Source organism: Urtica dioica, chromosome 7, assembly GCF_054948205.1.
Source record: "Urtica dioica subsp. dioica isolate 48M chromosome 7, U.dioica_male_clone48M_v1_H2, whole genome shotgun sequence".
Taxonomy (NCBI): Eukaryota; Viridiplantae; Streptophyta; class Magnoliopsida; order Rosales; family Urticaceae; genus Urtica; species Urtica dioica.
Genome location: NC_142762.1, coordinates 40,103,073 through 40,116,759, shown reverse-complemented (window position 1 = coordinate 40,116,759; position 13,687 = coordinate 40,103,073). Strand labels below are relative to the sequence as shown.

Genomic DNA, 13,687 nt, shown 5'->3' with positions numbered 1-13,687 from the left:
ATATTTTGGGTGTGTTTGGCACAACTTTTTTAAGCCTGTTTTTGCTGTTAGCAAAAATCAAACTGCAATCTTACTGTTTGGTAAAACAATTTTTAGAAAAAATTTCAAAAACGATTTTAAAAACAAAAATTTAGCGATATAAGCCACATAAACATAAGTGTTTGTGTTTTAGCCAACGTTTTGTAAATTTTTTGTAAATAGCCAAAAACTGTTGGAAATAGTCCGTAAATAATCATATTTACTAGAAATTTACTCTGCATTTTTTGTTATTTTTATAGCGTAAATAGATTTGTGTGGCTATTTACAAAAAATTAACGAAACGTTGGCTATTTCAAAATTCTAACATTTCATATGGCTAGATAGCTACTTTACCCTTTTAAAAATTGTACATGAGTCACAAAAGCTAAGAATCTTAGCTTTTAGAAAAAGCGTTTTTGTATTTGATATAGAATTACTTAAATATCCTCACGTGATTATCCATAGCACTGTTAAATATTTATTTTATGTATATTTTAGTCTTTTTACTCTAATATATTTATTTTACCAAACGCTAAATCAAATTTTGTTACCAGCAACAACTGTTTTATAAACAGTTTACCAAACACCTTATCAGTTTTTGAAAAAAAGAATCTAAAAACACTTTTTTTAAAAATAAAGCTATGCCAAACGATGCTTTATCTGCCGAAAAAAATGATTGAGTAGTAAATTGACAAAAACATTAGGTATTTGATTAGGAATTTTCTCTATTAAAAATAGTAAAGCCATCACTTGGTACGTGGATCTTAAAGTGCACCACTGTATGAAAAAAGTTGATGGAGCGTCCCACGTATTCACTTCCGTCATCAAAACCCCATTATTAATCTTTTGTTGTTTTTGTTTGTAAGATTCAATGCTCGTCTCATTGACTCCGACCCACAAAAGTCAAGTATCCAATTCCCTTTTTCTTTCTCAGTGCCCTCTATCTGTTTGTATAAATGCCTCAATTGGGTCTTCGTTTCTATTATCCATTTCTTATTTCCTTCTGTACTTATTTACTTACACATAGTCACATAGGCGATCAAAGAGTATCAAAAACTCGAAAAATTAACAAGAAACATACAATACTATGGAAGGTATTCAAACCCCCACCAACAATGCACCTCTTCTCAGTCCTTACAAGATGGGGAAGTTCAATCTTTCTCACAGGTCACTTTCTTTCTTTCCACCAAACTTGTTCTTTTCTTTGCTCCTTAAAAAAGGAATGTGTATAGAATTAAACTGTTTGTCGTTCATCAAAACATTTTCAGAGTAGTTCTAGCACCGTTGACTAGACAGAGGTCGTACGGCAATGTCCCTCAGCCACACGCGGTGTTGTACTACTCTCAGAGAACCACCAAAGGCGGTCTTCTCATCTGCGAAGCTACCGGAGTTTCAGACACTGCTCAAGGGTAATACTCGTAATTTCACTTACCAACTCAGCGTTTTTGTCTGATATATGTGTTGTATATAGGTACACAGACACTCCCGGAATATGGACGGAAGAGCAAGTGGAGGCATGGAAGCCCATCGTCGATGCCGTTCATGCCAAAGGAGGAATCTTCTTCTGCCAAATTTGGCACGTCGGTCGGGTTTCAAATTCAGGCAAGTTTCACGCCTTTTTTATATTTTTTTATTATTTCTTTGTGTGATGAGAAAAATGTTTTCTTGTTCATCATTTAAGAGTTGCATTGTTGCGTGAATGAACAGTGTTCCAGCCAAATGGCCAAGCTCCGATATCTTCGACCGACAAAGGTTTGAGTCCCCTTATCAGCGCCAACGGCGTTGATGTTGAGTTCACACCTCCGAGACGGCTAAGAACTGACGAGATTCCCCAAATCGTCAACGATTTCAGACGTGCCGCGAGAAACGCCATCAGAGCTGGTAAAGTTTCCTTTTACGTATAATATGTAATCATAGCAGCTTTGACTATGGATACGAACCTGTAAGCAGTCGAGGCTCGTCCTTGATTTTAAGTGCTTAGTATAATACATCAAGAAGAACATGAAAAGGCCTTCAAGATTTATGAGAACACTCTCTTTAACTGATTCTAGAGAAAATCTCAGTGATACTTGTTTAGTTGTGAAGCCTAATCTGCTATGAAGACTTCACGCAGATCGACCAGTACCTTGTAAACGTTTTTCAGCGAGATATATTTTAAAAATTTCACGCCTAATCTTGTTCGCCCTCGTTACTTCGGGGCGCGCTATTTCTTTCGCAAGTGCGTACAAACTCAATATTTCTCGGTCTTCGAGAGTGAACCACTATCCATATCTGTGTGTGCTATTTTATAATTTGCTTCAAAAATCATGCTTTGATAGGTCAAATAACGGCCTCTAATCGCTTTTCTCTTTCAAAAATCTTGATATGTTTTTGTATGTATAGGGTTTGATGGAGTCGAGATTCATGGGGCTCACGGTTACCTTATCGACCAGTTCATGAAAGACGAAGTGAACGACCGCACCGACGAATACGGCGGTTCCTTAGAAAACCGTTGCCGTTTCGCCCTCGAAGTAGTCGAAGCCGTGGCCGACGAAATAGGAAGCGACAGAGTCGGAATGAGACTCTCTCCGTTCGCGAGCTTCATCGAAGCAAGCGACTCCGACCCCGGAGCATTGGGGCTCCACATGGCCAACGCCCTGAACAAGTTCGGGCTCTTGTACTGCCACGTGGTCGAGCCGAGAATGAAAACCGCCAGGGGAGTCAGTGAGACCCGGCACAGTCTTGTGCCCATGAGAAGGGCTTTCGACGGCACTTTCATCGCCGCCGGGGGTTACGGTGGCGGAGAAGACGGGAACAAGGCCGTGGCCGAGGATCGAGCCGATCTCGTCGCCTTTGGCCGTCAGTTTTTGGCGAATCCGGATCTGCCAAAGAGGATCGAGCTCGGAGCTCCTCTGAACAAGTACAACAGAGACACGTTTTATACCTCTGATCCTGTTGTTGGTTATACCGACTATCCGTTTCTGGAAACTACTCTCGCCTGAGCAAATGATCGATGGGAGAGGTGTTCTGTCATGATTGAATGTTTTTTTTGGTTTTTGGTTTTTGGTTTTTGGAGAATGAATGTTATTGTTGTTCTGTTTGGCAAGTATTGTACTAGTGAGTTGAGCTACATAAATGCTTGTATTGTACGCATTCTTGTTTAAATAGTGATAATACTTTTGAAAAAAAACTAAACAAAAAAATGGTGATTTGTAACTTTAGTCAAAGTTCTAAGTTTAGAGAAAAACATCACAAGTCCAAATACATTAGGACACTGCCAATATTACACGACGTCCCATATACCGATGAGAATCGTCACAATCGAATCATTACATGCTTAATAATGATGCTTCGGTCCACATTATACGCATATGGTTTTGCTCAAAAAAAGAAAAAAGAAAATCAGATCTGGTAAGTACCAACCATTGATCACTAGTGTCTTGACAAAACGACTATCAATAATTCAGATATTAAAGGTATCCCAAACATGTGCTAAAAAATTAAGTAATGTAAAGTCAAACCCAGTAACGTATTCAAATACGTCATGAAAACCGAATTATTAAGATTAACTGCTTATCACCCAAAAGAATCAAACTATCCAAATTTCCTTCCGTCGGTGTCCACATCTTGTTCGTGATATAAAAATATATCCAAGTCGGGTCTTTGTTCATTCATCAACTTATTTATTTCGTTATTCAGCTGAAAATCAAAGTTAAAAAAGACCCAATGGAAGCTATACAAACCCCCACTAACAATGCAACTCTTCTCACTCCCTACAAGATGGGAAAGTTCGATCTTTCTCACAGGTCACTTTCTTTCTCTCCCCCAACCTTGTTCTTTTTTTGGCTCCGTAAAAAAGGAATGTATATTGAATTAAACTGTTTGTCGTTCATCAAAACATTTTCAGAGTAGTTCTGGCACCGTTGACTAGACAGAGGTCGTACGGCAATGTCCCTCAGCCACACGCGGTGTTGTACTACTCTCAGAGAACCACCAAAGGCGGTCTTCTCATCTGCGAAGCTACCGGAGTTTCAGACACTGCTCAAGGGTAATAATCCCAATCCGATTCATTGTTTCATTTACATCTGATTTATCTGTGCTCAAGTCTGGTGATCCCCGCTGCGATAAATCTGATTTTTCTAGTTAAAATCCTAGTGTGCCTTTGGTTTTTTCTAGTCTTCAATCTGTGTTCTTGATTTCGTATCCAATTTTCTTTTTCTGCCATCAATTTTGTAACAATTTGGATATTTAATTAGGTACCCGGACACACCCGGAATATGGACTAAAGAGCAAGTGGAGGCATGGAAGCCCATCGTCGATGCTGTCCATGCCAAAGGAGGAATCTTCTTCTGCCAAATTTGGCACGTTGGTCGCGTTTCGAATTCAGGCAAGTTTCAAGCTTTTTTTTTTAAATGGGTCTATTAGGTATATAATCATATTTACAGTTTTGCATTGTTATATAATCAACGTTTCGTAAATCTTAAGTAAATAGCCGCGTCTGTGTATTTACACGTGTAAAATTGACGTACAAACCAGGAATGTCACGTCATATTTATGGCTATTTACTTAAGATTTACGAAACATTGGTTATATAGCAATTCCAAACGTTTTAATTGGCTAGGTATCTAGTCTTTTGTTTTTTGATTATGTTGTAGGAAGAGATTGATGTTTTCTTGTCCATCATCTAAGAGTTGAATTGTTGTGTGAAGTGAACAGGGTTCCAACCAAATGGCCAAGCTCCGATATCTTCGACCGAGAAAGGCTTCACTCCCCAAATTCAAACCCTCGGCCTCGATGTTGCGGATTTCACGCCACCAAGGCGACTCAATGCAAACGAGATTCCTCAAGTCGTGAACGATTTCAAACTCGCCGCCAGAAATGCCATCGAAGCCGGTAAAAGCGCCTTTCTATAGCACTCTCATTGTGTACTTGGTTTAAGCAATAAGAACTTTTATATATTGACAACCTTCTCATTGTGATTTTTTTTTTTTTTTTTTTTTTTGGTATAGGGTTTGATGGAGTCGAGATCCACGGGGCTCACGGCTACCTTATCGACCAGTTCATGAAAGACCAAGTCAACGATCGCACCGACGAATACGGAGGATCTTTAGAAAATCGTTGCCGTTTTGCTCTCGAAGTGGTCGAAGCCGTATCCAACGAGATAGGAAGCGACAGAGTCGGGATAAGACTCTCTCCGTTCGCGAGCTTCATCGAAGCAAGCGATTCAGACCCCGAATCTCTGGGGCTTTACATGGCCAACGCTCTGAGCAAGTTCGGGCTCTTGTACTGCCACGTGGTCGAGCCGAGGATGAAAACATTCGGGGATGTTTATGCTACCCCGAACTGCCTGAAGTCCATGAGAAAGGCTTTCAACGGAACTTTCATTGTGGCCGGTGGTTACAAGGGCAGAGAAGACGGGAACACAGCCGTGGCCGAGGATCGAGCGGATCTCGTGGCTTTTGGCCGTCAGTTTTTGGCGAATCCGGATCTGCCAAAGAGGATCGAGCTCGGAGCTCCTCTGAACAAGTACAACAGAGACACGTTTTATATCTCTGATCCTGTTGTTGGTTACACTGATTATCCGTTTCTTGAGCAATCTGTCTGAGATGTGTTGAATACTTGTATGTCATTGATGATTCATATTTACTGTACTTGATCCAATGACTTTCATTGATTTTTTTTTTTCTCTTTCTATCTGATGATCAACTCTGTTATATTGGTAATAATGAAGAATATTATAAAGTGTGCTTTTTGTACAGAAGTTGCCTAAAGTAAATCTTTGATTATGTCATGCGTGACAAAGGACCATAGACAGAATTATTCTAATGCTACTTGGTGATCGTCCATCACCAATTAATTTACTATGTAAATACAATAAAATGGATAGATGCCTTCTTCTAATCCACTTATCTTGGACAGACTTGTGTGGACTTAGTGCAATACTAAAAGTTATTAAAAATAAACACGAAGGGACTTCAAAATATATATGTATCATGTTCTTATTTGAAAATAAAAGCAATCTTCTTCATAAATTCTTATTTTTCAAGCTATAAAATATTTCCAATTGTCTTTTTTCAAGAAAGATTCTCAAGTCCGCGCCCGAGTCTATTATTAATCTATTCTTTACCGTCAAATATGCCAAAGAATACATGATTACTTGAGGATTGGATGGCATTGGCATCATCGGCGGAGAGATTCTCCATCAGAAAGTGGCTCGAATCGATGCTTTGTCATGAAGTAGTTTTCTAGTTCTCTGTCACATATAAACAAGGAAAATGAGCTATAGAGGGCATATGAACTTTTCATGGCGCGCACTACAACTCTCAACATTGAGAGATAATTTAGCGTCCAAATAATCTCATCCGTGCCTCAAATGAAATGAGGAGTCTTATATTAATAGTTAAGGCTTCATACATGACATAAAAGAACAACTAGGTCAAGGATGAAAAATGGGGCAAACAGCAAAAGAAAGGCCGATGAGTCGTGTTGTCAGTCGTTTTCGAAAAATCGAAAATATTAAATTCATCGCGATCTGCGTCAAATTCCGCATAAAAAAGTCCAACGGGTTGAGCCATAGAAAAACCTATCAACACACAAAAGAGTCAAAAGCCCATCCAAAACGGGCCCAAGCCGAGCCCACACTCATACGCAGTGCGTCCACGCACGAATCAGGCCGAGGCGCGTGCAAGCCTTTTCGTGAACGCCCGCGCCAAGGCTTGCTGCGCGCTCATTGCCTTGCGCCCAATGGATCCTCCATAGCCCTCCTAAGCACTATAAATACCCCTTCTCAAAGGGATCAATGTATACCATTCTCTCTCAACACAATCACTCGATTCTAGAGTCGTGAAGCGCCGTCGAGGACCCTCCACACTTGCTTTCACTCTGATCGAGCTTGATTCTCTAAAAAATACTGTCTACGAATAACGGCGCCCCCACCTCACTCGTAGCAATCAGACTAATGTTGAGCCTCTGAGCGCGCGCCAGAGGAACCGCCTCTCTACGCCTCTCTTAGCTTATTTTCTTCTTTTTACTCTCAGGTCTCCACGACGAACAAAGAACGTTTTTGAGATAGGGGAGTGAACTCGTGAGTTTCGACTCTCTACAAACTCGGTTCGGGCGCGATCACTGGTCAGGCCTTGGGTTGACCCGCCCGAAGTCTTCGACCTTGTTCAATTTTCAGCGACAACAAGTCATTCCGCTCCAAGGAAGGATGTGCGGCAAGGCGATGGAGCCGCATGCCATGGAGGTTCATAGCTTGGTAAGGTGCCAAAGAGATTTGGGCGAGGGATGCCACGGAATACTGAGGAGTCTTGGCCGACGTGATTGTCCAAGCGATTTGGCCGAGGAAGCCATGAAGGTGGGTCGCAGAATGGGCCGAGGGGGCCGTCAATGTGGGTCGATGGTGATCACTACAACAAACATGACTTTTAGGCGTATACAATTATATTTTTTACTAAGAAAATAAGGGCAAAATCACAGCTTAACTTTTCACCGAAAATTTTGAATAGGCATGAAAAGTCGCACCAACATAGGTATGAGTAATACCTAGAAGCTTCAAAGCCTAAAGCTCTAGTTTATAGTGGATGCTCTACGCAAGAGGTCTGGTCGAGATGAGATGTGCGTGGTCGTGTCGCGAAGGTTTGCTTGGGACGTGATGACATGTACAATGAGATCACTCATGTTGTGAAGTATCGAGCATTTGAGATAGTCACAAATTACGGTCGCGGATCATCGTGCCATGGAGAGAAGCTATCGCAAATGATGTGTGCTATGGGGCACGAGTCGTAGATGCCTCAGCCGAGGAGGCTAATCGAGTGGTCTGGCTATCAGTGTCGAGCCGCTGGAGAGAAGCGTGCCGAGGAGTCTCTTTGAGGCGCCTGGGCGAGCAAAGAATATGGCCATGCCGCTGACAGTACCTGTGTCGAGAGGTCTTACCGAAAGATGATGGCTAAGGGACATTACCCACGAAGTGACTTGGCCGAAGATCGTTGTTGAGAACCTGGCTAAAGCTTGGGCAAAATACCTTAGTCCTAGAGAGGACCTTTATTGAAAATATTCCATATATCGTAGAAAAAAATAGAGCCACTATATGTGAAAGTATCATTGGGTTTCATCTCGAAATCAATTGGTAATTAGAAGAATAACCCATGATCTTTATAAACTCTTGTTAGTTCTCATTCACTTTTAATATAGGATTCCTAACACTCTCTTCAAAATGGCGGCTCTTTGCGTTCGTTCATTTTGGACCGAATCTCAATGATTAGACCGAATATCCGTTTGAGCTTAATGAGCTTTGATAACATGTGAAAGTATCATGAAATTTCATATCGAAAACAATTGGTAATAACGAGAGGAGAGTAATCCATAATCTTTTATAAACTCTTGTTAGTTTCTTATTTATTTTCTTTCAATGTGGATTCTTTAACACTATTAACCTTAATTTTACCTGTAATCAAATATAGTTTATATATATATATTAAGAACGAGTAGTGATTTTAAAAGGGAAAGAGTGAATATTGTTGCAATAGATATTAAACGCAAGCTAAAGAGTTCAAACCCAAGCTCTTTTATTAGTATTGTTTTCAATGTTATAATTTGGTTGTGTGTATTTTATCTTCTAAAATAAAAGGAAGCAAAATCTCGTAAAAAGAATTTCATAAGTGATGATTATTAAATATCAATGAAGGTATCATACGTCACGTGCAAGATTTTCATTTCTTTGTCTTGTTACCCAAATTTCCCGCGTTGGATCAAAAGTTAGAACATCACCGTTGGATCAAGCCTAATCTAACGGCGATGAGACAGAAAAGGAAAGTAAATACGACGCGGAGAGCTAATTAATGCTGTGTAAGTCATCTCATTTGATAATTATTAATATTTTAATAATGTGTGTATGGTAAAAAAAGAGGAAACAAAAATAAACATACTTGCGTATAAAAAAAAACATTTCGCGTGAGATTTATGTATCCGTTGGTATATGTCTTGGGTGGATCCTAATTGATTCATATTATTAAATTAAATAACCGGCAATTATCACCGTTGGATCAAAATATAATCTAACGGCGAGGAGAGAGGGAAAGGAAAAGGGAAAGTTAATTGGAGGCCAAGTTTCTAGTGGTATATAAAACAAAGATCACCGGCGTGTAAACTGCGATTTAGGGTTTCACCGTCTCAGCTCATTCTCGTTCCCAGCCATTCCCTCTCTGCCCCGTCGCCAAACCTCGACGCCGTCACCGACCTCATAAAAAAATGTCGCCGGTCCTCAATGTTCGAATAACGGGTACTTCAATCTTCTGCCGAGACTGGAGTGGCGGTGCTGATCTGCGGTGTGTCCGGAGGCCAGGTCGCGCCACCACCACCAGATCTCAATCCGTTCGGCGAAGCTTCTATCGTTTCTCCGGAGGCGGTGATCGGGCTAAAAGCGCGGGTGGAGAAGCGAGATTGGCTGTGGATGCAAAAGTCCCTTCCAACATCGTATGTCCGATCGTCGGCGCCGAGCCCAGTCGAAAGGTCGCCATGTTCGGGTTGCGGGTACTCCTCTTGGAGTTGGTGGTGTCGATCTTCCAGATCGCACCTCCTTTAACCCGTCCGGCGTGAAATGGCGATCTAGGGTTTTACGGCACCGTTGCATCTCGTTCGTTCCCAGCCATTCCATCTCTGCCCCGTCGCCAAACCTCGATGCCGTCCCCGGAATCGCCGTGACCTTAGCAAGAAGCTCGCCGGTAACGGGAATTTCAATCTTCTGCCGAGACTAGCGTCGTTGGTGTCGATCTGCGGTGTGTCCGGAGGCCAGATCGTGCCACCACCACCAGGTCTCAACCCGTCCGGCGAAGCTTCTACCGGTGGTTCTCCGGAGGCGGTTATTGGGCTAAAAGCGCGGGTGGAGAGCGAGATTGGCTGTCCCTTGACCCGTTCCTTCCAGCTTCGTCGGTGCCGGAAAAACCCTAGAAAGAAAAGCTAAAACCCCTCACCCGCTCTAACTCGTTTCGTTAGTTCCTAGTCTTTCCCTCTCTGCCTTGTCGCCAAACCTCGATTCCGTCTCTGGCATTGCAAGGCCGATCGTGACCTTAGCAAGAAGCTCACCGATAACGGGTACTTCAATCTTCTGCCGAGACTGGTGTTGGTTGTCTTGATCTGCGGTGTGTCCGGAGGCCAGTTCATGTCACAACCACCAGATCTCAGCCCGTCCGGCGAGCTTCTGTCGGGGCTCCAGAGGCGGTTATTGGGCTAAAAGCGCGGGTGGAGAGCGAGATTGGCTGCGGAGACAAGTCCCGCTGCCGGAGATGCCTCAGAATAGTGCCTTCGCGATATCGAGCGAGAGATTTCGTAAAAACCCTAGAAACAAACCTAAAGCCCCTCACTCGCTCTCAGTCTCTTTAATATTCGTTTTGCTTCGTTTCGACTCAACCGCCGTGGATCCACTAGTATCACGTTTCGTCCCTCTGTGTATGTTTTTTTGTTAACTCTTTCTGAAATTGCTTGTAATAGTTGATTTGTTGTTGTTTGCTGATCCAGGGTATGGAAGCACACTCTGTTGCTGGTTCGACTCCACACGGGTCACGGATGATGTCTTTTTGTATTTGTACGAAAGGATGAAGAGTAGAAAGGGGAGAACAATACAGTGTTGAGATATAAACAATTTGTGATCAATGTCCATTTTCTTTTGCATATTTTTTTTCTTCCTTTTCTTTATAGTCCTCTTGTGCATTTGTTTCTAACTCGATATCCTTATACAGGCTTTACGAGCGAGTAATTCGGCTCGTTCTCTCTGGCGAGTGAGATCGATGCTCTTTGTAAGCAAGGTCGGAATCGAGAAAGATGGCAACCTTGTGCAAGAAATTGAAGCCGAGGAACATGGGTCTTTCAACACTCTAGAAGACCACTGGTATATGTGAACAATATCTTGTTTTATTTACCGATTTCTACAATATCTTGTTTTATTTACTGATTTCTACAAGCGGCATTATTATGCATTGATTTTTTTACTTACCTTTACCAATTGCATCAAGGAAGGGCAAACTTAACCTCCCATAGCACAGAGCTGGAGTCCGTCATCGAAGAGATCGCCGGGCTCCCACAGTTGACTGCTCGCTGAAGTTCGTCTGATCCGGCGATGACAGTGTATATAAGAAATCTCCAATGCCCTTAAATACCTCACTTGTTCCGGGGGACTCTCAGGTTAGTATATAAGACATATCTTATTCATGACAGTGTCTCTATTATCATATCTAATTGGCACTGTACTGAACATCCCAGCATGAAGGATTGGGGTCTTTGGATCCTAGTTTTTTTTTATTTTTTTATTTTTTTTTTATATTCAAAGCTCCATATTTTTTTCTCTGTGGAGGTATGTGAAACAATCGTGATCTTAGAACTGGTGTGAAAATTTCTGTTTGTTTAATGTGGGGTGTTTTTTTTTTTTTTTTTTATATATATTTTTGTTTCCGGTTACAAGTGAAAATAAGGCTTTGAGTTCTGACCAATCCCATGCCGGATCAGTTGCGGAGTATTGATTGGTCCCTTGGTGAGAACGACAAGGAGATATTGGTACGTACGATGATTCATGAAACTTTGAAATATGTGGTTTCACGGTACAATGCAGGTCAGCTTCTTACCCGGAGAGAGGTAATCTGCAAACGAAAAGAGGTAATCCCTCTTACCGGCTATCAGGAGTCGGCTGCCCTTGACCAATCCCTTCCAGCTTCGTCGCTGCCGTAAAAACCCTACAAAGAAAAACTTAAACCCCTCACCCACTCTCAGTTTCTCTTATTCATTTCGTTTCGGCTCCCCAGCTCGCCCTGCCGCGAATCCACTTGGTCGTCTTCAGTATCACGAGCCCTCCCTCTTTTTATATTTTTGCTAATTCTTTCTGAAATTGTCTTTAATTGTAGATATGTTGTTGTTTGTTGATTCAGGGTTTAGAAACACACTCTGTTGCCGGTTCGACTCCACGAGGATCACGGATGATGTCTTTTTGTATTTGTACAAAAGGATGAAGAGTAGAAAGGGGAGAACAATAGTGTTGAGATATAAACACTATTGTGATCAATGTCGAACAAAGAAAGTTGTAAACAGGGAGTACTTTTTTCTTTTGCATATTTTTTTTTTCTTCCTTTTCTTTATAGTCCTTTTGTGCATTTGTTTCTAACTCGATATCCTTACACAGGCTTTGCGAGAGTGTAATTCGGCTCTTTCTCTCTGGCGAGTGAGATCGATGCTCTTTGTAAGCAAGGTCGGAATCGAGAAAGATGGCAACCTTGTGCAAGAAATTGAAGCCAGGGGACATGGGTCTTTCAACACTCAAGAAGACCACTGGTATATGTGAACAATATCTTGTTTTATTTACCGATTTCTACAATATCTTGTTTTATTTACTGATTTCTACAAGCGGCATGTTTTATTTACTGATTTCTACAAGCGGCATTATTATGCACTGTTTTTTTACTTACCTTTACCAATTGCATCAAGGAAGGGCAAACTTGACCTCCCATAGCACAGAGCTGGAGTGCGTCATTGAAGAGATCGCCGGGCTCCCACAGTTGATGTTCTTCGGCTATCAGGAGTCGGCTGCCCTTGACCCGTCCCTTCCAGCTTCATCGCTGCCTAGAAAGAATAGCTTAAACCCCTCACCCGCTCTCAGTTTCTCTTATTATTTTCGTTTCGGCTCCCCAGCTCGCCCTGCCGTGAATCCACTTGGTCGTCTTCAGTATCACGAGCCCTCCCTCTTTTTATATTTTTGCTAATTCTTTCTGAAATTGTCTTTAATTGTAGATATGTTGTTGTTTGTTGATTCAGGGTTTAGAAACACACTCTGTTACTAGTTCGAATCGAAGTGGCTCACCAGCCCGATCTCCCTCCCTGCCGTCGCCGCCCGAAGGACGCTGTCTCAGGAATCTTGTGATGCCTTTCAGTATTTCTATGCATTTCTTTTTCTTTTTTGCCCTTTTATGTATTTGTTACTATCTCGATATCTTTAAGCAGACTTGGCAAGAAGAATTTCTTCGGCATCTCTATTGCGAATGAGATCGGCGCGCTTTGTAAGGAAGGTCGGATCGAGAAGGACCACAACCTCATACGAGTAATTGAAGCCGAGGAACACTATCTTGTCGGCCGGTATATGTGAACACTATCTTGTCTTATTTACTGATTTCTATAAGATGCGTTATTATGAATTGTATTATCTGTTACCTTTATCGATTGCCTCAGGGAAGGGCAAACTTGTCCTCCCATTGTCATCGAAGAGGTGGTCGGCCTCCCATAGTTGACTTCTCCCCGATGCTCTCAAGAACCTTGTTTGTTCCGGGGTGACTCCCAGGTTAGCATATAAGTCATTATCCAATTTATCAGTGTATCTATTATCATATGTAATTAACCATGTTCTAATTCATTTTATTTATTTTTGTTATTCGAAGCTCCGTACTTTTTCGCTGCGAAGGTATATTGTGTAGGAAGGAACACATTTCATGGTTTGAGATACCTAGTCCAGAGTACTTCTGGAAGTTATGACCCTGCAAAAGCTGGCATGTTTACAAGTTCCTTAGGTCACAAGGCTTCATGTCGTCTTACGACACGGCTCATCAGTACACCGATGCAGATGCCCACAAGGTTGGTTCGCAAAACCATTTTTATATTAGTAGATGTCCATATTTATTTATTTTTTCTTAAAATGTTCTTATTTGAAAGAAATGTC

At 41.7% G+C, this 13,687-nt stretch overlaps 2 protein-coding genes and 1 long non-coding RNA gene across 3 annotated transcripts; all 3 read left to right on the top strand.

Moving 5' to 3' along the window:
* Positions 1 to 928: 928 nt before the first annotated feature.
* Positions 929 to 3,283, top strand: LOC149391549 (putative 12-oxophytodienoate reductase 11). Its single transcript, XM_089620859.1, has 5 exons — positions 929 to 1,185; positions 1,287 to 1,427; positions 1,490 to 1,620; positions 1,726 to 1,899; positions 2,401 to 3,283. Exons 1-5 carry the CDS (start codon positions 1,106 to 1,108, stop codon positions 2,997 to 2,999), a joined length of 1,125 nt encoding a protein of 374 aa, XP_089476985.1. The 5' UTR covers positions 929 to 1,105; the 3' UTR covers positions 3,000 to 3,283.
* Positions 3,284 to 3,602: 319 nt separating this feature from the next.
* LOC149391548 (putative 12-oxophytodienoate reductase 11) lies at positions 3,603 to 5,799 on the top strand. The gene is made up of 5 exons (XM_089620860.1): positions 3,603 to 3,803; positions 3,905 to 4,045; positions 4,254 to 4,384; positions 4,714 to 4,890; positions 5,007 to 5,799. The coding sequence occupies exons 1-5, from the start codon at positions 3,724 to 3,726 to the stop codon at positions 5,600 to 5,602; spliced, it is 1,125 nt and encodes a 374-aa protein (XP_089476986.1). The 5' UTR covers positions 3,603 to 3,723; the 3' UTR covers positions 5,603 to 5,799.
* A 3,615-nt stretch (positions 5,800 to 9,414) lies between these two features.
* Positions 9,415 to 11,315, top strand: LOC149391547 (uncharacterized). The gene is made up of 3 exons (XR_016300297.1): positions 9,415 to 10,648; positions 10,734 to 10,882; positions 11,007 to 11,315. It is a non-coding gene; the product is annotated as an uncharacterized LOC149391547 (long non-coding RNA).
* Positions 11,316 to 13,687: the final 2,372 nt, after the last annotated feature.